A 22,547-nucleotide genomic window follows, 5' to 3' on the forward strand; every position below is an offset into this window, starting at 1 on the left:
TAAAGCTCCCCCTTGGTACATATATTACCACATTTCTGAATAATCTTACACGGCCAGTCAACTTGATGTCCCTTCCTCTGTAGCCTTCAGTGATTGACAAACCAACTCCGGCAGTAGCCCCGAATCCTGGAAGCAGTGTCCCTTTAAGTGAAATGTCTGGCTCCATTCCTTTTGAAGCTTTATTCAGACTTTCCAGAACAAGAGCCTTGAAAACATGAGTCCTTGTAAATTCTTATCGCAGGCACTGCAAGGCTTCGTAGACTTTACCAAATTCAGGTTGTTTATGCATCTTTTGATGGTATCTCCCATCTACCATCAATCAGGTTGTACGTTCATCAATCAAACGCCATCTTCTGATTCCACGCCATAATTTACTATCCCACATGTAAGACTACTCATTCTTCTGACTTGTAGTTCAAGGGTCATCGAACGCAGTAAGAAAAAATGACTCGTGATAAATAAAAAACAGCTTTTATTTTAGTGGTCTAGCTTGAAAAGGGAAAACAACGATGTAGACCAAATACTAGCTGTAAATGGCCAGTATGAAAAACAAGTTTTTGGGAAAACATGTCAACAGTTAATAATATCACTACTGATTACCACTGATTAATTAATCAAAGCACAGTCACACCTAGGTTTACATCAGTGTTTACAAAGTAAGATTCAATAAAGGTTCACTTAAAAATAAAAAGTGAAGCAGAAATAAATTACAAGAATTAGTGTTTGTCGGCTTTAGGCCTACAGCGGTCTGGGTGGCTGACTGAGAAATCTGAGAGATCTGTCTTGGCTACATCTACTATTTAATGTGCAGTGTTGTGTGTTTGATCACAGTTTGCCTGTTAACTCATATGTACCTTGTGTTAATTCCGAATTGTAAGATAGATTGTGTAAATTGTTTTACTTTTCTGACTTTGTATAGTAAAGTTTATTTTGTTTGTTTAGAACTGTGAAAACATGTGGCTTAATTCCCTTAGTGGGTAACTGGGTCTTAAAACTTTGTCTACATTAAACAAAAAAGTTACTAGTCCCTAATTGGATCGTAACACGTTTGACTGGTGTACTGGTTCTGGGTAATATACAGTCAGCATATGCCTAATGAGGTAGTGAATGGTTTTGGATAAAACTTCCAAGAGCCACAGCGTGAGTAATGATGTTTGACCGACTTGTACCAAATTTAAGGTAAATTGGAGAGGGGCATGATTCACAACTTATATTTAAAAAAAGGTCTAACCATCATTTCAAAATGTTTTTTTTCAGCTTGCCATGAATCCTGCTTGATATGTCGCGGCCCTTCAGAGACTGATTGTGTTAACTGTAAGGATCAGTCATATCTGCTCAAAGAAGGTGCCTGTGTTGTCAACTGTGGGCCTGGATATTTCATAAAAGATGGGCATTGCCATGGTAAGCCAATATCTTTTAAAGACCTAAAGTTTTCTTTTTGTTTTTGTTTGTAACCATCTCCTGAGTTTGAAAACATTCGTTGTCAGTTAATCATAGTTTCTTATGTATACTCTGTATCATATATATATATAAACAAAATATTGTCATGATCGCCAGCTGAGGTTACCCCTGGACAAGCCTGATCCCAGAGTGGAACCCAGCTTAATAGATCCTAACTTTTATTTGTTTGTTTAGATATGTGGAGAGGGGCTACTGAAAAGAGTCGCTGAAGTCAACTAATGAACTTCTAACAAAAGCATAAAACATGTATTAAAAAAGAAAAGATGAACCATATTACAATTCTCTTTCACCCACAACTCTACCTTAACAGATATATACAGATTTGTAAGCATAGCACAAGTTACAAAAGCTACCTTATACTCTAATGTTCACAGTAAGTACACAGTCCATATAAACCAATAAGCAACCTGTCATCAGACACACCACATGCTGAAACCAAGTGACAGATGCCACCTCAACCAGATGCTATGGATCTCTCCTCAACTTCCCCAGACGCTTGTCACACCATGAGCCAACCAGTCTCACTGAACTCCGATTTTCACACAAGGGTTTCCAATCTAAGCTCTCTAAGGACTCGCTTTGGAATCTTTTCCCAAGCTGAAGCTTTCTCTCAGGCGCCTTCCACAATGGTTCACATCCAGGGTTTTGAACTCTCCTTTAGATATTCTTGCTTCTTGCAAGCTGCCCTCGCTTTAAATCTGTTTTCTGTAGCTTTTGTCTCGTTAACTCTGAAACTTAGAGTTTTTCTCTTTGCCCCTCACTCTTAACTTAATTAACAGGACCTTTTCCAAGTCCATGTCCTTCCTTGGACTAGAAGGTTTGCTTGGGACTTTCTCCTGTTCCACTCCCCTGGATTTTGGGGTCTTTTCTTTAGCTTGGGGCTTGTTATCTGTCCCTTTTGCAATTTTAGCTTGGGACTGGCTATCTGTCCCTTCTAGTTGGCTTCTGTTTTGCAGCTCTTTTCAAAACACCTGAACTCCAACTGCTTCCAAATCAAAACTCTTGTTTCTAGCTTTTGTATGTGTGTGTCTGTGGGAGGGACATGCCCCGCTGGACTCCTGTTGCTAGGCAACAGCATTGTTTTCTTTTCTACTCTTGTTCACTTAACTTCTTAACTCATAAAACTCTGATTAGAAATGCAGGCACCTTTTAAAGTGAAACTGAAACTCAACCCTGTTCAAAATGCACATTGCCTCTAAGCGGAAGGCCCAAGAGAATTAAGTGTCTAACAGGCACCTGATTGGCCAGCATCAGGCCTACCCTGGGATTCAGGGCCCCAGGAGAGGAAATCCTGTCTGCCAAGAGCTGCTGGCCAATCAGAGATCGGCTGCTCACCAATGCAGGCAGCACCCCCGGGAGTGGTGGCTGCTACCAGTAATGCACCCAGCAGAAACCCAGGATCACTGATGGACCCCAGGCCAAAGGTGAGTGAGGGTGGAATGGGGATTGTGGGGTAGGGGGTTGTAGGGCTGCCTGGTGGCCTTCTGGAGGCACAAGAAAGCTGTGCTACTTGCGCTTCATCTCTGAGTTGCCATTCAGTTCTGATGGGCTCAAGGATAATTTGTTCAAAAATGAGCCTAATTGACAAATCTGCTACGAGCAGGTGAGTTTCCTGCTCCAACGTAAATCACGAGAGGTTTTCCCACTGCTGGGAGACTGACGTATGGTTTCTTCTACAATTATGGGGGCCCAGGTGCGATGAGCTGCATTAATTCCAGGTTGATGATAGTCATAGCAGTATAGTAAATAAAGTGCTATCTACAGTCTGGTAGAGGTACTTTTTTTTGGTGCCTTATTTAATTCTAATGGTGCTGGCTGCCATTGTTTTCTGTCTATGGGCAATCTTGAGCACTTAGCTGCCTGTGCTGACTAGCAATACATTTCCCTGTGTGTATCATTCCCAAATCTTGGGTGGGTCCATCAGCCAGAATGAACCTCATGATAGTAGCTTTCAAACAGTTGCATTGTGCTTGTCTTTTGCTTCTAGATATGCAGAAAGGGGCAATTTCCATACCAACACCAAACAGATCTATTGCAGAACAGAACTTGACATTTCACAGCAGAAAGGAGGCCATTTAGTCCATCAGATATATACCAGCATACTGAAAAACTCCCTGCCTCTTCCAATTTTGCTTTTAATTTTCTTTTTCAAATATTTATCCTCTTCACTTTAATAGTTATTAGGGTTGCAAAGGAGACAAGGATGGCAGTTGTTTATAGGCTGCTCCTAAAATCAGTTGTAGTGTGGGGCAAAATATAAATCAGGGAATTAAGTTGCATGTAATAGGGGTAATTAAGTAATCAAGGGGGATGTTAATCTTCAGATAGACTGAGCAAACCAAATTGATGGTTTAAGTGTCGAAGAGGAATTTGGAATGTGTACAGGAAAGTTTTCTGTAGAGAGTGAAACAATTTTGCTGGGTCAAAATCCTGGAACTCCCTCCCTAACAGTACTGTGGGTGTACCTACACCACAGGGACTGCAACAGTTCACCACCACCTTCTCAAGGGCAATTAAGGATGGGCAATAAATGCTGGCCTAGCCACCGATGCCTGTATCCCATAAATGAATAAAAACAAGAGTTAACGTGTCAGGCTGATGATCATGAAAGGTCACAGACCTGAAACGTTAACTTTGTTTATTTTTCTGCAGGTGCTGCCTGACCTGCTGACTAATTCCAGCTTTTTCTACTTTTATTCCAGTTTTCCAGCATCTGCATTATTTGCTTTTTAATTAATAACCTTGTAGTAAAGGGTCCTTTCGGGAAAAGTGAACATGATAGAATTTTATATTGAGTTTGAAAGTCCGAAACTAGGATCTTAAATCTAAATAAAGCAAACCACATAGATATGAGTGGCATATTGATTTAGATTGAGAAACTTTATTACAAATAGTTGACTGTAGACAAGCAATAACTAGCATTTAAAGAATTTCTGCATAATTTGCAACAACCCATCGGGTGGGGGGGGTGGTTGTGATTAGCTCAGTTGGCTAGATGGCTGGTGTGCAGATCAGCTTAACACCAACAGCATGAGATTCAATCCCAGTTCTGGCTGAGGTAGACTTGGGGGCTGCCTCCTCACCCTAGCTTTAGTAAAAACTCATGGCAATTTATCGTGGTTAGGCAAATAGTTGCCAAGGACATTTCTTCTGGCAGAGAGCTCAAGAAGAAGAATACATCCCTCAAAGGTAAAAACCACACAAAAAAAGTGGTACAACTGTGGCCAACAAAAGAAGTTAGAGATAATATGAGATCAAAGGAAGAAGCTTATGGAAGTAAATTGAAGCTATGGGAGGGCAGCTCAGTCGCGTGGAATGTATTTCTTCTAATATGTGTGAAGTTGTGGACGCTATTGATGTTCTAGACAACCACATGTGCAGGAAGTGTCACCAGCTGCAGAAACTTGAGCTCTGGGCTTTGGAGCTCAAGCAGCGGCTGGAGTCACTGTGGTGCATCCGCGAGACTGGGAGCTACATGATAGAACGCTCAGAGAGGTGGTCACACCGCAGCTTAAGAGCCTGGAGGCAGAAGGGGAATGGGTGACCGCCAGGCAGTCAAGAAAATTGGGCAGATAATTCAGGAGTCCCTTGGGGTCCTGCTCACCATTCAGTTTTCTATTTTGGAGACCAGTGAAGGCGTTGATTCCTCTGAGGAATGCAGTCAGAGCCAAGCTTGTGGCACCACAGGCAGCTCCGCTGGACAGGAGAGGAGAAAGAAGAGGGGTAGGGCAGTAGTAATAAGGGATTCATTAGTTAGGGGAACAATCAGCTGTTTCTGTGGCCTTAGGCGTGACTCCAGAATGGTATTTTTCCTCTCTGGTGCCAGGGTCAAGGATGTTACAGAGCAGCTGCAGGACCTTCTTCTGGGGGAAGGTGACAGGCAGAGTCGTGGTCCATGTTGGTAATAATGACTTAGGTAGGAAAGGGGATGAGATCCTGAAAGCAGACTTTAGGGAGCTAGGAAGAAGATTGAAAAGCAGGATTTCTATACTAGTAATCTCAGGATTATTCCCAATCCCACATGTAAGCGAGTTATAGGAATAGGAGAATTGAGCGAATAAACATGTGGCTGGAAAGTTGGTGTAGGAGGGAAGTCTTCAGGTTTCTTAGGCTTTGGGACTAGTCTTTGGGGAAGGTGGGACCTGTACAAGTTGGATGGTCTACACCTAAACACAAGTGGGATAAATCTGCTCACAGGGAGATTTGCTAGTGCTGCTGGGAGAGATTTAAACTAGATTGGCAGGGGGATGGGAACTTGAGGGCAGATTCAGAGCAGGGAACGGGAGATGGAGAATTAGTGAGTCATTCTGAAAGACAGAAGCAGCACAGGTTAAGAAGTGTACAGCACAGAAATTTGGCAATGTTAAAAAGTATATATGTAAATGCAAGGAGCATAGTAATTTAAGCTGAAGAACTGAGGGCACAGATAGATGCATGATAAATATCATCATTATAATGGAAACTTGGTTTAAGGAGAGGCAAAAATGGCAGCTCAACATTCCTTGATATAGAGGTTTTAGGCAGAATAGGGAGGGGGATTCTATACGCATAGTGTAGACATGTCCCAACAAAGAAAAAGAGTGGTACTGCCAAATCTAGAGCCCCTTGGTTATTCAGAATCATACAGGCCAAGATAAAGCAGAAAAATAAAACTTATGACAGCCACAAAAACAATGCCTCAGAAAGCCTAAAGGAGTATAGAAAGTACAGGGGTGAAGTAAGAATGGAAATTGGGAAAGCAAAGAGAAGATATGAAAAAATATTGGCAGGTAAAATCAAAGAAAATCCTAAGGTGTTTTGCCAGTACATTAAGAGCAAGAGAATAACTAAGGAAAAGGTCGGGCCTATTAGAGATGTACATGGTAACTTGTGGATTGATGCAGAAGATGTGGGCAGGATTCTCAATGAGTGTTTTGTCTCTGTCCTCACTAAGGAGAAGGATGATGCTGACATTCTAGTTAAAGAAGAGAAGTGTGAAACATTAAATACAATAAGCATTGTGAGAGAGGAAGTACTGGAGGGACTGGCATCCTTGAAGGTAGATAAATCTCCAGGGCCAGAGGGATTGACATCCCAGGCTGTTGAAGGGAGCCAGGGAGGAAATAGTGGATGCTCTGAAGATCATTTTTCAATCCTCATTAGATACAGGCGAGATCCCAGAGGATTGGAGGTCTGTGAGCATTTTACCATTATTTAAAACAGGTGTGACGGATTAGCCAGAAAATTATAAGCCAGCAAATTTGACTTCAATGGTGGGCAAATTATTGGAAACAATTCTGAGAGACAGATAACAGGATAAACTATCACTTTGAAAGGCACGGATTGATCAGGGATAGTCAGCATGGTTTTGTTAGGGGAAGATCATTTCTTACTAACTATATAGAATTTTTTAAGTAAATAACAAGAAGGAATGATGAGGGTAGTGCAGTGGATATTGTCTACATGGATTTCAGTAAGGCATATGACAAGGTTCCACGTGGTAAACTGGCCAGGAAAGTGAGATCTCATGGGATACAGGGGAAGGTGGCAGGTTGGGCCAAAATTGGCTCAGAGACAGGAAACAGAAGGTAATGGTCGATGGATGTTTTTGTGAATGGAAAATGGTTTCCAGTGGTGTTCCACAGGGCTCAGTGTTGGGGACCTTGCTGTTTGTTGTATATATTAATGATTTAGACTTGCATGTAGGAGGCATGATTGGGAAATTTGCAGATGATTCAAAAATTGGCCATGTATTTGATAGTGAAGAGGATAGCTGTCGACTCCAGAATGACATCAATGGTTTGGTTGAATGGATGGAGAAGTGGCAACTGGAATTTAGTCTGGAAAGGTGTGAGGTAATCCATTTGGGGAAGGAAAGCAAAGCAAAGGAATACTTAATAAAAGGGAAGTTATTGACAGAGGTTGAGGAAGTGAGAGACCTTGGAGTGCATGTCCACAGGTCCTTGAAGGTGGCAGGACAGGTGGATAAGGTGGTCAAGAAAACATATGGAATGCTTTCCTTTATTGGGTGAGGTATTGAACACAAATAAAATGGAATTGTATAAAATGCTGATTAGGCCACAGTTGGAATTTTGTGTGCCGTTCTGGTCAGCACATTACAGGAAGGACATAATTGCTCTGGAGAGAGTACAGAGGAGATTTACAAGAATGTTGCTAGGGCTTGAAAATTGCAGCCATGAGGAGAGATTGGATAGGCTAAGGTTGTTTTCCTTAGAACAGAGGTAGCTAAGGGGTCACCTAATTGAGGTGTACAAAATTATGAGGGGCCTAGATAGGGTAAATAGAAAAGACCTGTTTCCTCTCCCTGAGGGGTCAGTTACCAGGGGGCATAGATTAAAGGTGATTTGTAAAGGATAAGAGGGGACATGAGGAAAAACTTTTTCACCCAAAGGGTAGTGGGCATTAGGAATTCACTGCCTAAGTTGGTGGTTGAGGCTCGAACACTCAACTCATTTAAAAGGTAAAAACAAAAAAACTGCGGATGCTGGAAATCCAAAACAAAAACAAAAACAGAATTATCTGGAAAAACTCAGCAGGTCTGGCAGCATCGGCGGAGAAGAAAAGAGTTGACGTTTCGGGTCCTCATGACCCTTCGACAGAACTTGAGTTCGAGTCCAAGAACGAGTTGAAATATAAGCTGGTTTAAGGTGTGTGTGTGGGGGGCGGAGAGAGAGAGAGAGAGAGAGAGGTGGAGTGGGGGTGTGGTTGTAGGGACAAACAATAGTGATAGAAGCAGATCATCAAAAGATGTCAACAACAATAGTACAAAAGAACACATTGGTGTTAAAGTTGGTGATATTATCTAAACGAATGTGCTAATTAAGAATGGATGGTAGGGCACTCAAGGTATAGCTCTAGTGGGGGTGGGGAGAGCATAAAAGATGTAAAAAAATAAATAAATAATTTTTTTTTTCCTTTTCTCTTTTTATAATGGAAATAGGTGGGAAAAGGAAAATCTATATAATTTATTGAAAAAAAAGAAAAGGAAGGGGGAAACAGAAAGGGGGTGGGGATGGGGGAGGGAGCTCATGACCTAAAGTTGTTGAATTCAGTATTCAGTCCGGATGGCTGTAAAGTGCCTAGTCGGAAGATGAGGTGTTGTTCCTCCAGTTTGCGTTGGGCTTCACTGGAACAATGCAGCAAGCCAAGGACAGACATGTGGGCAAGGGAGCAGGGTGGAGTGTTAAAATGCCAAACAAGAGGGAGGTTTGGGTCATTCTTGCGGACAGACCGCAGGTGTTCTGCAAAGCGGTCGCCCAGTTTACGTTTGGTCTCTCCAATGTAGAGGAGACCACATTGGGAGCAACGAATGCAGTAGACTAAGTTGGGGGAAATGCAAGTGAAATGCTGCTTCACTTGAAAGGAGTGCTTGGGTCCTTGGACGGTGAGGAGAGAGGAAGTGAAGGGGCAGGTATTGCATCTTTTGCGTGGGCATGGGGTGGTGCCATAGGAGGGGGTTGAGGAGTAGGGGGTGATGGAGGAGTGGACCAGGGTGTCCCGGAGGGAGCGATCCCTATGGAATACCGATAGGGGGGTGAAGGGAAGATGTGTTTGGTGGTGGCATCATGCTGGAGTTGGCGGAAATGGCGGAGGATGATCCTTTGAATGCGGAGGCTGGTGGGGTGATAAGTGAGGACTAGGGGGACCCTATCATGTTTCTGGGAGGGAGGAGAAGGCGTGAGGGCGGATGCGCGGGAGATGGGCCGGACACGGTTGTGGGCCCTGTCAACGACCGTGGGTGGAAAACCTCGGTTAAGGAAGAAGGAGGACATGTCAGAGGAACTGTTTTTGAATGTAGCATCATCGAAACAGATGCGACGGAGGCGAAGGAACTGAGAGAATGGGATGGAGTCCTTACAGGAAGCGGGGTGTGAGGAGCTGTAGTCGAGATAGCTGTGGGAGTCGGTGGGTTTGTAATGGATATTGGTGGACAGTCTATCACCAGAGATTGAGACAGAGAGGTCAAGGAAGGGAAGGGAAGTGTCAGAGATAGACCATGTGAAAATGATGGAGGGGTGGAGATTGGAAGCAAAATTAATAAATTTTTCCAAGTCCCGACGAGAGCATGAAGCGGTACCGAAGTAATCATCGATGTACTGGAGAAAGAGTTGTGGAAGGGGTCCGGAGTAGGACTGGAACAAGGAATGTTCCACATACCCCATAAAGAGACAGGCATAGCTGGGGCCCATGCGGGTACCCATAGCCACACCTTTTATTTGGAGGAAGTGAGAGGAGTTGAAGGAGAAATTGTTCAGCGTGAGAACAAGTTCAGCCAGACGGAGGAGAGTAGTGGTGGATGGGGATTGTTCGGGCCTCTGTTCGAGGAAGAAGCTAAGGGCCCTCAGACCATCCTGGTGGGGGATGGAGATGTAGAGGGATTGGACGTCCATGGTGAAGAGGAAGCGGTTGGGACCAGGGAACTGGAAATTGTTGATGTGACGTAAGGTGTCAAAGGAATCACGGATGTAGGTGGGAAGGGACTGGACAAGGGGAGAGAGAAGGGAGTCAAGATAACGAGAAATGAGTTCTGTGGGGCAGGAGCAAGCTGAGACGATCGGTCTACCGGGGCAGTTCTGTTTGTGGATTTTGGGTAGGAGATAGAAGCGGGCCGTCCGAGGTTGGGCGACTATCAGGTTGGAAGCTGTGGGAGGGAGATCCCCAGAGGAGATGAGGTCAGTGACAGTCCTGGAAACAATGGCTTGATGTTCAGTGGTGGGGTCATGGTCCAGGGAGAGGTAGGAGGAAGTGTCTGCGAGTTGACGCTCAGCCTCCGCGAGGTAGAGGTCAGTGCGCCAGACAACAACAGCATCACCCTTGTCAGCGGGTTTGATGACAATGTCAGGGTTGGACCTGAGAGAATGGAGTGTAATAAGTTCAGAGAGAGACAGGTTAGAATGGGTGAGAGGAGCAGAGAAATTGAGACGACTAATGTCGCACCGACAGTTCTCAATGAAAAGATCAAGAGAAGGTAAGAACTCTTCTTCCGCCGTCTTCGTCTCCGGGCTTACTTCTTTGGACAGGAGTCCTCTCCCAGTTCAAGGGATCCTTTTACCCATCTCCAATATTCTCCCTCCACCTGGACCCCTCCCTCTGGATTCTTACCTTCTCTTGATCTTTTCATTGAGAACTGTCGGCGCGACATTAGTCGTCTCAATTTCTCTGCTCCTCTCACCCATTCTAACCTGTCTCTCTCTGAACTTATTGCACTCCATTCTCTCAGGTCCAACCCTGACATTGTCATCAAACCCGCTGACAAGGGTGGTGCTGTTGTTGTCTGGCGCACTGACCTCTACCTCGCGGAGGCTGAGCGTCAACTCGCAGATACTTCCTCCTACCTCTCCCTGGACCATGACCCCACCACTGAACATCAAGCCATTGTTTCCAGGACTGTCACTGACCTCATCTCCTCTGGGGATCTCCCTCCCACAGCTTCCAACCTGATAGTCGCCCAACCTCGGACTTCTATCTCCTCCCCAAAATCCACAAACAGAACTGCCCTGGTAGACCGATCGTCTCAGCTTGCTCCTGCCCCACAGAACTCATTTCTCGTTATCTTGACTCCCTTCTCTCTCCCCTTGTCCAGTCCCTTACCATCTACATCCGTGATTCCTCTGACACCTTACGTCACATCAACAATTTCCAGTTCCCTGGCCCCAACCGCTTCCTCTTCACCATGGACATCCAATCCCTCTACACCTCCATCCCCCACCAGGATGGTCTGAGGACCCTTAGCTTCTTCCTCGAACAGAGGCCCGAACAATCCCCATCCACCACTACTCTCCTCCGTCTGGCTGAACTTGTTCTCATGCTGAACAATTTCTCCTTCAACTCCTCTCACTTCCTCCAAATAAAAGGTGTGGCTATGGGTACCCGCATGGGCCCCAGCTATGCCTGTCTCTTTATGGGGTATGTGGAACATTCCTTGTTCCAGTCCTACTCCGGACCCCTTCCACAACTCTTTCTCCGGTACATCGATGATTACTTCGGTACCGCTTCATGCTCTCGTCGGGACTTGGAAAAATTTATTAATTTTGCTTCCAAATCTCCACCCCTCCATCATTTTCACGTGGTCTATCTCTGACACTTCCCTTCCCTTCCTTGACCTCTCTGTCTCAATCTCTGGTGATAGACTGTCCACCAATATCCATTACATACCCACCGACTCCCACAGCTATCTCGACTACAGCTCCTCACACCCCGCTTCCTGTAAGGACTCCATCCCATTCTCTCAGTTCCTTCGCCTCCGTCACATCTGTTCCGATGATGCTACCTTCAAAAACTGTTCCTCTGACATGTCCTCCTTCTTCCTTAACCGAGGTTTTCCACCCACGGTCGTTGACAGGGCCCTCAACCGTGTCCGGCCCATCTCCCGCGCATCCGCCCTCACGCCTTCTCCTCCCTCCCAGAAACATGATAGGGTCCCCCTTGTCCTCACTTATCACCCCACCAGCCTCCGCATTCAAAGGATCATCCTCCGCCATTTCCGCCAACTCCAGCATGATGCCACCACTAAACACATCTTCCCTTCACCACCCCTATCGGTATTCTGTAGGGAACGCTCCCTCCGGGACACCCTGGTCCACTCCTCCATCACCCCCTACTCCTCAACCCCCTCCTATGGCACCACCCCATGCCCATGCAAAAGTTGCAATACCTGCCCCTTCACTTCCTCTCTCCTCAACGTCCAAGGACCGAAACACTCCTTTCAAGTGAAGCAGCATTTCACTTGCATTTCCCCCAACTTAGTCTACTGCATTCGTTGCTCCCAATGTGGTCTCCTCTACATTGGAGAGACCAAACGTAAACTGGGCGACCGCTTTTCAGAACACCTGCGGTCTGTCCGCAAGAATGACCCAAACCTCCCTCTTGTTTGCCATTTTAACACTCCACCCTGCTCTCTTGCCCACATGTCTGTCCTTGGCTTGCTGCATTGTTCCAGTGAAGCCCAACGCAAATTGGAGGAACAACACCTCATCTTCCGACTAGGCACTTTACAGCCATCCGGACTGAATATTGAATTCAACAACTTTAGGTCGTGAGCTCCCTCCCCCATCCCCACCCCCTTTCTGTTTCCCCCTTCCTTTTCTTTTTTTTCCCAATAAATTATAAAGATTTTCCTTTTCCCACCTATTTCCATTATAAAAAGAGAAAAGGGGAAAAAAAATTATTTATTTATTTATATATTTTTTTTTTACATCTTTTATGCTCTCCCCACCCCCACTAGAGCTATACCTTGAGTGCCCTACCATCCATTCTTAATTAGCACATTCGTTTAGATAATATCACCAACTTTAACTTTAACACCTATGTGTTCTTTTGTACTATTGTTGTTGACATCTTTTGGTGATCTGCTTCTATCATTGCTTGTTTGTCCCTACAACCGCACCCCCACTCCACCTCTCTCTCTCTCTCTCTCTCCGCCCCCCACACACACACCTTAAACCAGCTTATATTTCAACTCTTTCTTGGACTCGAACTCTAGTTCTGTCAAAGGGTCATGAGGACTCGAAACGTCAATTCTTTTCTTCTCCGCCGATGCTGCCAGACCTGCTGAGTTTTTCCAGGTAATTCTGTTTTTGTTTTTGTTCATTTAAAAGGTACCTGGATCTGCATCTGAAGTGCTATAACCTGCGAGGCTATGGACCAGGTGCTGGAAAGTGGGATTAAAATGAGCAGCTAGTTTCTTTTTTCTCTTTTTGGCTGACACAGACACGATGGGGCTGAATGGCCTCTTTCTGCACCATAACTTTTCTATGGTTTTAGAATGTTGCCATAAAGAGTAATTGGCCTGAGCTTTGGGAGTATTTTAGAATTCAACAAAGGAGGACCAGGAAACTGATGAGGAAAGGGAAAATGTGGAAAAAGACTCTTTTGGTATGTAATTAGGAAGAGATTAGTGAAAGTAAACATGTGCTACTAGAGGCAAAGACAGGTGAAATTATAATGGGGAATAAGGAAAAGGCAGGGACATTAAATAAAAATACTTTCTATTTGTTCACAGTAGAAGACATAAAAAGCATTCCACAAATAATGGGAAAGCAGGGATCTAGCAAGAGTGAGGTATCTAAAGAAATCAGTATAAGTAAAGAAATAACACTTGAGAAATTAATGGCAAAAAATGGTGACAAATTCCCTGAACTTAACGACTTGCATCCTAGCTTTTTAAAATTAAAGTAACAACTAAAATAACATTGTGGTTCATCTTCTCAAGTAACATTTTAGGCCTTGTGCACTTGGAGGCTGAACACCTGCTGAGGTTAAACTCAATACTCAACTGGCTCTTCATAGACTAGTAGTTTCTTGCTGCTCATGTAATGTTTTTTAGTAACTGTTCATTTATGCTGAATTTCAAAGTACCTAATAACTTTGCAAAATGGGAACAGTCCTAAAATCTAACTGAAGTATCTATAAGTAGAGGAATTGCTTGAGGCACTAAAAACATACATTAACTTAAGCCTATTAACTACATACATGAATGGTTCGGTTAATTGGCTTGAGCCATTTTACTTAGAGAACAGTTTAATTTGTTAAATTTTGCTTGATTTCTCTTTTTCCCTTCTTCTGCAGCATGTGACTCATCTTGTCTGACTTGCTACCATGACAACCCAAGTTGCCTGACCTGTCCTGAAGGAAGTGTTTTACACAATGGAAAGTGTGTCTCACATTGCCCCCAGGGCTATTACAAAGATGTGGCTAATAGGTGTGCAGGTAAGAATTGATGCTGGACTATGGATTGATTGGACCCATATTTTAACAAGAAAATATATAATTTATTTGATATATTTGTGCAGTTTTCATAAAGAGTATTCTGCAAGAGCAGCTTATCATTCTGCTTGATTAAGCTCATTCATATTTATCTTGCATGCAATATAATGATGGGATTCAATATACTTTGTAGTGTCGTGACAGAAAATAGTGCAGGAAGGAATTTGATATCACTGTTAATTTGAGCACTGGAAAATGTTCAAAGGAGAAACTGTCCACTGGCTTTCTTAACATCTGATAGATGTTGATAGATGATAATTTCTTCTGGTAACCTTTACATGGTATAATCAGAATTAATTGAGCTGGTGAATGGTTTCCTCTAACATTGGAGAAGTATGTACAGAAGTGTGAGAGACAAAGTACAGGGTTTGTTCTTGAATAATGTAATCCACTATTTTCAGCGTGGGAGGCTGCCTTGAGATGATATCATCCCTCTAGCCATTGAGGTATTTATGTTTCCTCTTCCCCTTGCTTGGTCTCCAGTGCAATAGAAAGCATCGCTGTCTGACAACTGACAAGCCATCTGCTACCAATCCTTTAGCAATAAAACTCTCTAACTGCTTGCTAATAGGCTATTTGGATGAGAAAGAAAAGGGGAACTTTCCTGTGAGCAAGGGGTGGCGTTTACTTAGAATCTCTCCTTCGTGGTTGTCATGTCAAGCTCATGGAGTTTATATCTGGAAAAAATTCATTGTGTGGGGATGTTCACGACGTGATGAGTTTCTAAAGCAATTTCAATAGATTTAAGATTAAGAGTCAACCTTTGGAGTTTGAAAGTCCATCTTGAGTGACAAATGAGTGGTACCTTTTCTTCTCTGTAATTACTGACCTGTTAATAAAGTCACATTCTCTGAAATTGCACATTTCACAATCCCTATGATTTTTCTAACAGTTCTTCAGTTATGGAGAAAAATGATTTTATTGGAAAGGTTAATGCTACACCTATGTGAGGAATTACAGGCTCATGTTCATGCTTTACCATTGTATCATGGTGTGTTATTTGCCTGATGCACTGTCACCTAGAAATCAAATTTAGGAATTGAAGTGATTACAATTGATCTTTATTTTAATGTTTAACTGTATTTGGACATGACCCTTCGACAGACCTGCTGAGTTTTTCCAGGTAATTCTGTTTTTGTTTTGGATTTCCAGCATCCGCAGTTTTTTTGTTTTTATCTCTGTATTTGGACATGTTGCATGAGTTACATGCTTCAAACTAATTGAGACCATTTACTCAGATCGCTAGTTTGATCCAAAAACAGAAAATGCTGGAAAAACTCAGCAGGTCTTGACAGCACCTGTGGAGGGGGAAATAGAGTTGACATTTCGAGTCTTCAGAGCTAAGAGAAGTAGAACCGCGTGAAGTAGAAGTAGAAATGTAAAAAAGTAGAAATGCTTTTATCGCTAGTTTGATCACTTGTTTTCACTCTCTCGCCTGGAGTTATCGGTGCAGTTTGCCTGATGTTGGTGTAACCAACACAAAAGATAACAACGTTTTAAGAACAAATAGTGTTCAGCGCAACTGTACTTTCCAGCTCTAGTTTCTTTTGCCCTGGTTTAAAAAACATTGTACTAGAAGTAGGTCCCACCCTCAAAAATGTTCAAGCTATTGTCATCTCCATTTTTTTCCCATGTGTGTATGCATGTTCATTTGAATCCATGGTACCTTTAAATATTCAGTTGTGTGCACGCAATGTATTAAAAGGGACAACTTGTGGGTGGCTACGCGCATGCGCACAGCTCACAGTGAACATTGGCCCATGCCCTACCTGGGCAAATTAATTACCATTGGGAGTTTGAGCCAACTGTGCTTGATTGCAGACTTCAAGGAAGTTACAGGAATTAAGCTGGATCTTCTTGGGCATACGAATGCTCATTGGCACTTTTTGAAATGTTTCGAATGAATTTTTTCTTTTAATTTACTAAAGAATTGGCTACTGTACCCCAATGTAACTAGAAAATAGTTTTTCATATGTTTTAGGAGTAATTTTCAGTAATTTAAAATTGTGTTTTTTACAAATGGTGTGTTGAAATGCTTTTTTTTTTTGATAAACCACTTTCAGCTGTATTAATTTCAGCTGTAGTTGCCAAACTGCCACTATTAAATATATCAGGGAATAATTTTCAAAGTAAATTTTTCTTCTAAAAAAGATTACGTTTTAAAATGCTGTCCAATTGTATTGGTTCAGGGCAGATTTTGTGTTCAGCAATACAGAAATTGTTTGAGCAGAAATATGGGGAAAGCACGATTTTCAAAAAGGCACAATTTTGGAAGCAACTTGTGCCGGAATCACCGATTGTGCATGAAGTGGAACTTTCTTTGGAAACTGTCTATCTTTAAAGTTTCAGGTCTAAAAATTTGTTTCCTCCTCTTTTTAGATGGTGGGGCATCATGATTTGTGAGCTGTCCATGGCCGGTCTAATTGAGAGAGACAGCGTGTAAGCTTCATGCTTTCTCCTCATTTGCCTGATTGTGGCGTTCAGCCTTATATGGCCAGTGGTTAACATCTGCTCCAGCTAGCCTGTATCTCCTAAAGGTAACCTGCCCCTCTTAAAGCAGAAAGAAGGAGACTACTGCTGACTGCCAGTACTATGATTGGCTGCAAGGAAAAGCTAAACAAATGAAGTATCAGAGAAGAGAGAGAGCTCTGAGGTTCATAGATATGGCACTGGAGACGGAAGTGATGGAGGTCATGTTTCCACAGTGCGGGCAAGGAGCACCCTACGAGGGGAATTGGAACAGATGACAAGGGAGGTCAACTCCTTTAGTCTGGCCCTGAGGGTGTGCCAGCAGTGTTGCAAGAAGTTCCAGTGTCTCCTGTGCAGGTAGTTAAGATCAGTGAATGTATCTTCAAATGACACCTCCTACCCACCCTGCCACCCTGTTCAGATGTTCCGCCTCACCCTCACATGCATTCTAATGCTGCCAACCTCACCCATTTCTTGCAATCTCCATATACCTCCAGCTTTTTCGCAATGGAAGGTGCATTCTCCAAACACGCTGCAACACAATCACTGGCATTCTTCCCTATTTCATGCGGGACAAGGTTGTGTGCCACCGCAGGGAGTGAATCAGAATTGTTGGGAGCCAGGCATGCCTCCTCCTCCTGAACCCTATGGAGGAGATGTTGCTCCACAAAATGGGGCTATCATCGGCAGAACCTATTGCATCCAGCTTTGCCAAGAACATTCAGGATGACAATATGTCACTGCCTAATGCCTCTCCTCAACTCTCACCTCATCCCGAATTTGCCATCCCATTTGATTTGGAAACGTGGTGATACAGTGGGCCTTTTGCTTTCTACCCAGGTCCCCCCTTCCCTCACATCAGCCCTACCCATCTGATTTTCTGCTTTCAAGCACCCAAGAGCTGCCATTTCCTAGCCACAGCAGCCCAGGACGAAGGGCGAGAGTAACACCACAGCACTGATGAAGATGCATTATCACTTGATCTGACCCTTGCAGCCACCAGTTCAGATACTGGCACTGCGCAAACTTTAGAGACTAGTGTAGAATCAGAATCTGCACAGGATGAGTCACCAGGCCTGAGTAGGCTGCAGCGAGGCCAGGGTTAAAGGGCAGATTGTGTGCTGCCAGGCTATCAGAGAACAAGGTTACGCATTAGTTCTGGGACTTATGTGAGGACTTCAATGAAGCAGCATAAATGAGAACACTGATGAGGATGCACATTGAGACACTTGATGCATTGGCTGGCCTGGCAGATAGCCTCTAGGCACAGGCTAGGAGCTTGGAGCAGTATGGCTCCCACATGACACTAGGCATCATGCAGAGCTTGGAGGGCCATCCTTTCCAGCATAGATGTGATGGTTAAGTCCATGACAGCACCTGTGGACCCAACAGTAATGCAGCATCTGATGGCTGATGTCGCAACTTCTATTGTGCCACAGGCAGAAGCCACCCTACATCCCAGTGCAGCAGTGGAAACTCGGAAGCAGGTAATGAGATTTATACTTGCTGCCATGAGGTTCAGGCTGCTGCCATCATGGTTGTGGATTTTAGTGCTCAAAGGGGCATTTAGACTTTTGCAGCAGTCCAGCAATCTGTCCTCCAGCTGATCATTACAATTAGAGAAGTGCTACCCTTGGAAGTGGCAGTGACCTCGTGGAGCATTAACTTCCTGTCATCTCAGGATGACACCATTTGTGCTCTCACCACTGTCACTCCATCAATGCCCTTGCTGATGCCTCTCAGGCTGCCATCCCAGGCTTCAGCCATCTATTCCAAGATATTGCAGCCCAAAGCTGTGCCCTCAAGGCCCAGAGCAACTCATTAACGTCCTGCAAGGCCATCTACAGTCTCTCAACTGAAAGTCAGCATCCTTCCACCAGCTATGCTGTAGCCACTAGGACAGCACAGCTCTGAAGAACAGTCATACGGACTCGAAACTTTAACTCTGTTTCTCTTTCCACAGATGCTGCCAAACCTGCCAAATTTTCCAGCATTTTCTGTTTTAATTTCAGATTTCCAGCACCTCTTGAGAGTATTGTAGAGCTTCCTCTGAGCGGTGCAGGCAGGGGAACTGTTGCTTAAGAATGCCGATGGACTGCTCCACAACGTTTCTGGTGACAGCATGGGGGAGGTGGTGGCATAGTGATATTGGCACTGGACTGGTATTCCAGAGACCCCGGGTAGTATTCTGGGGACCCGGGTTTGAATCCCACCAGGGCAGATGGTGAAGTCAATAAAAGAATCTGGAATCAAAAGTCTGATGATGACCATGAAATTAGGGATGAGCAATAAATGCTGGCCTAGCCTAATTGCCCTTGAGAAAGTGGTGATGAGCCGCCTTCTTGAACAGCTGGTCCATGTGGTACATCCACAGTGCTGTTAGGGAGAGAGTTCCAGGATTTTGCCCATGCCCAAGTGATAGTGAAGGAACAGTGATATATTTCCAAGTCAGGATAGCGTGTGGCTTAGTGTGGTGGTGTTCCCTTGCATCTGTTGCCTTTGTCCTTCTCAATGGTAGAGATCAAGGGTTTGGAAGGTGCTGTTTGGAAGGAACATTGGTGATTTGCTGCAGTGCATTTGGCAGATTACATAAACTGCTGCCACTGTGCGTTGGTATTGGAGGGACTGTCAGTTGTAGGTGGTGGATAGGGTGCCAATCGAGTGGGCTGCTTTGTCCTGGGTGGTGTTGAGCTTCATGAGTGTTGTTGGAGCTACACTTGTCCAGGCAAGTGGAGAATATTGCATCATACTCCTGACATGTGCCTTGTAGACAGTGGACAGGCTTTGGGGAGTCAGGAGGTGACTTACTCTCCAATGAATTTCCAGCCTCAGACCTGCTCTTGTAGCCACAGGACTTATATGACTGGTCCAGTTCGGTTTCTGGTCGAAAGTAAACCCCAGGATGTTGATAGTAAGGGTTTCAGCGATAGTAATGCCACTGAATGCCAAGGGGAGATGTTTAGATTCTCTCTTGTTGGAGATGTGTAATGGGGTATCCCTTGTCTCTGAGCAGCCACCTTCTGGTTCTTCTGTCAGGCCTGAAGACAGTGGGAATGCCCGTCTGCCTCAAGATGAAGGGATTGCGGTTGCTGCTAATTTAGCTTGCATTCTCTGACATTATGGTTTGTGCATAGTCATGCATGCACTGCACATAAAGTTCTGTCCTGTGCCTCTCTCCAATGACATGAGGGACCTGCAGTTCCAGGTGCACACAGTTGATGACTTCCTGCGCCATTGGGAAATCCCTCTATCCTAGCATAGCCATGTGCTGCTTCATCCTGCATCTCCCTGGTTAGGGAGAGAAAGATTAAATAGCCTTTACTCATGTACAGGACCTCTAAAGCAGCAATGGATAGCGTGGCAGGAGCTGTTTGCATTGTTGCCTGATTCTGCCTGGAATAATCCAAAGGTGTTGAAACTGAGGACCATTGTTATCATGACAGCCACTTGCAGCATCATCCTCACATGGCTGTTCAGCTGAGGGTCCTGTTGAAGAAAGTGGCACAGTTCAGTGATCACCACCTTGTTGAAATTGGGGCATCTCTGCCCTTGCTCCTGGCTGAGGTGGAGGTAGGAGGAGTGCTCCCTAAACACCCATGATGAGTAGGGCTTCCTTGAAGAGCCTTCTTCCTCCTCCCTCTGTGTAGGGCACCCCCTCTGCTCCATTTGTCTGTTCTGTTCACACTCCGAGGCACTGCATCTGTAGCCCCTATACCTCTTACGGAATTGGTGTGTGCAGTTGATGAAATCCTCTGTCCATGTATCAGTGCACCAAATCACCATAATACCTTTAAAATCAATCCATAGTCCTTCCACAAACTTCTCTTTGGCAGAAGTAAATCCAAAGCATCCCACCTACAAGTTGAATGGCTGGCCTTAGCACTAATGGGGGTCCTTCCTATAGCTAAATCTACAGCTAAATGTTTGTTCACCTGTGAGTCATTAGCACAGACATTCACTGGGCCTGCATGGCCCAAGTTTCAAAAATGTGTGTCAAGTATCTGATACCTACCGAAGCTTATGGAGCATGCATGGCATACCTGTGCTAGTCTCCTTCCCTGCATGCAATGCTGAGCATACTGGATGCGTCTGGAATGCTGACCTGCTCCATATTCTGACTTGAGGGCTTCCAAGCCCAATTTTGTAGGCCTGGTTCCTTATTACTTCATTCTGACATTGCAGTAGTTGGAGCATTGGCAAGCAGCCTCTGAAAATTTAACCTGATCTAGACTGCATTCTGAATCTGTGCATCTGTCTCTAAGATGTTTTACAGAAAAAAGGCCTTAAAACATGTCTTTTGTAAAATATTGAGTTAAGAGCCGACTTAACAGAAACTGGGATCTTAAAATATCGGAGTACTCATGTTAGCAATACAAAGGTGAAACATAGAACATTAGAAATAAGAACAGGGGGAGACCATATGATCCCTCGAGCCACCTCTGGCATTCAGCACAACAATGGCTGATCTTCTGCCTCAACTCCAGTTTCTCACCCACTTCCCAGATCCTTTAAGTACCTGGCAGAGATATGAAGAATTATTTTTCTCAAGTATGATATGTATGTAATGGACCCCCATCAATTAATATCGTGTTGATTTTGCCTTTAAAGAATGTCAGTAAAATATCTGGTTAAGAACAGTTCTGAGAGTTCTCATGTTACATGTAAACAGAACCAATCTACAATTCTGTGAAAAACCATGGGTTCATGGAAGTGACATCCATGGTGTACAATTGACAATAGATAGTAAACTGTTAAGAAGGACTCCATAAAAAATAATGGCATATGCCTTCCCTGAGAGGAGATATTCCCATCATGTTAGTTCAACCAGCAAGAAAAGCACCACTTGGATGACCTTTGTTTGGATATGTTCCTGACTGGCTGTTGAAGAGGTGCATCTGAATTGGCATCTTGCCTATTCCTGGATTCTGAGTTCAGTACTTAGTTCAAAAGCTCAGTACAAAAGCTTCATTTGGCAATTTGCTTGCAAAGACTTCAAAATAAAAGCATTTGGACTATGCTTTCTCCTGCTCTGCTGTGGAATGGTAGGAGCTGGAAGTTTAATCACAGCCACAGGACAACAACAGTTTGCTTTTATATAGACCTTTAATGTGGTAAATCATCCCAAGGCACAACACAGGTGCATTATCAAACAAGATTTGGCACTGAGCCACATGAGATATTAGGGCAGATGAGGAGGTAGAGTTTAAGGAGCATTTTGAAGGAGAAAAGAGGGGTGGAGAGGTTGTGAGAGAGAATTCCAGAGCTGAAGGCATTGTTGCTAATGGTGGGGTGAGTAAAATTAGGGATACTCAGGCCAAAATTGCAGGGGTGCAGGGTTGGTGGAAATTGCACAGTTACGAATGGGTTAGCAAGACCATGGAGGGATTTCAAAATAAGGATGAGAATTTTAACATAGTGGCATAGTTTAACTGGAAACCGATGTAGATCAGCAAGCACAGTGGTAATGGGTGTATGGAACTTGGTGTGAGTTAGGACACAGACAGCAAAGGTTTGGATGATGTTAAACTCATGGAGGATAGAACATGGGAAACAGGCTGGGTGTGCATTGGCATAGTCATGCCTAGAGGTAGCAAAGGCATGGGTGTTGGTTTCAGCAGCAGTTGAGCTGAGGTGAGAATGTAGATGGACAAAGTTATGGTGGTAGAAATAGGCGCCCTTAATGATGGTGCAGATATCGGAACCTCATCTCGGAGTCCAATACAACAGCAATATTGCGAACATTCTGGTTCAGCCTAGGACAGTTGCCAAGGAGGGGGATGGAGCTGGTGGCTAAGGAATGAAGTTTGTGACTTTTTTAGGTGCAACTTTATTTTAGTGCAATGTATATACTG

The 22,547-nt window shown here is 44.1% G+C and overlaps 1 protein-coding gene across 1 annotated transcript in view; it reads left to right on the top strand.

The window, feature by feature from the left end:
• The window catches only part of fras1 (Fraser extracellular matrix complex subunit 1), a 398,900-nt gene that overhangs the window by 97,235 nt on the left and 279,118 nt on the right, over positions 1-22,547 (top strand). The window contains exons 15-16 of the mRNA XM_041181003.1: positions 1,258-1,401; positions 14,029-14,169. Of these exons, the coding sequence (XP_041036937.1) occupies positions 1,258-1,401; positions 14,029-14,169 (285 nt within the window). The remainder of the gene's footprint in view (positions 1-1,257; positions 1,402-14,028; positions 14,170-22,547) is intronic.

Source organism: Carcharodon carcharias, chromosome 1 (genome assembly GCF_017639515.1).
Source record: "Carcharodon carcharias isolate sCarCar2 chromosome 1, sCarCar2.pri, whole genome shotgun sequence".
Classification (NCBI taxonomy): Eukaryota; Metazoa; Chordata; class Chondrichthyes; order Lamniformes; family Lamnidae; genus Carcharodon; species Carcharodon carcharias.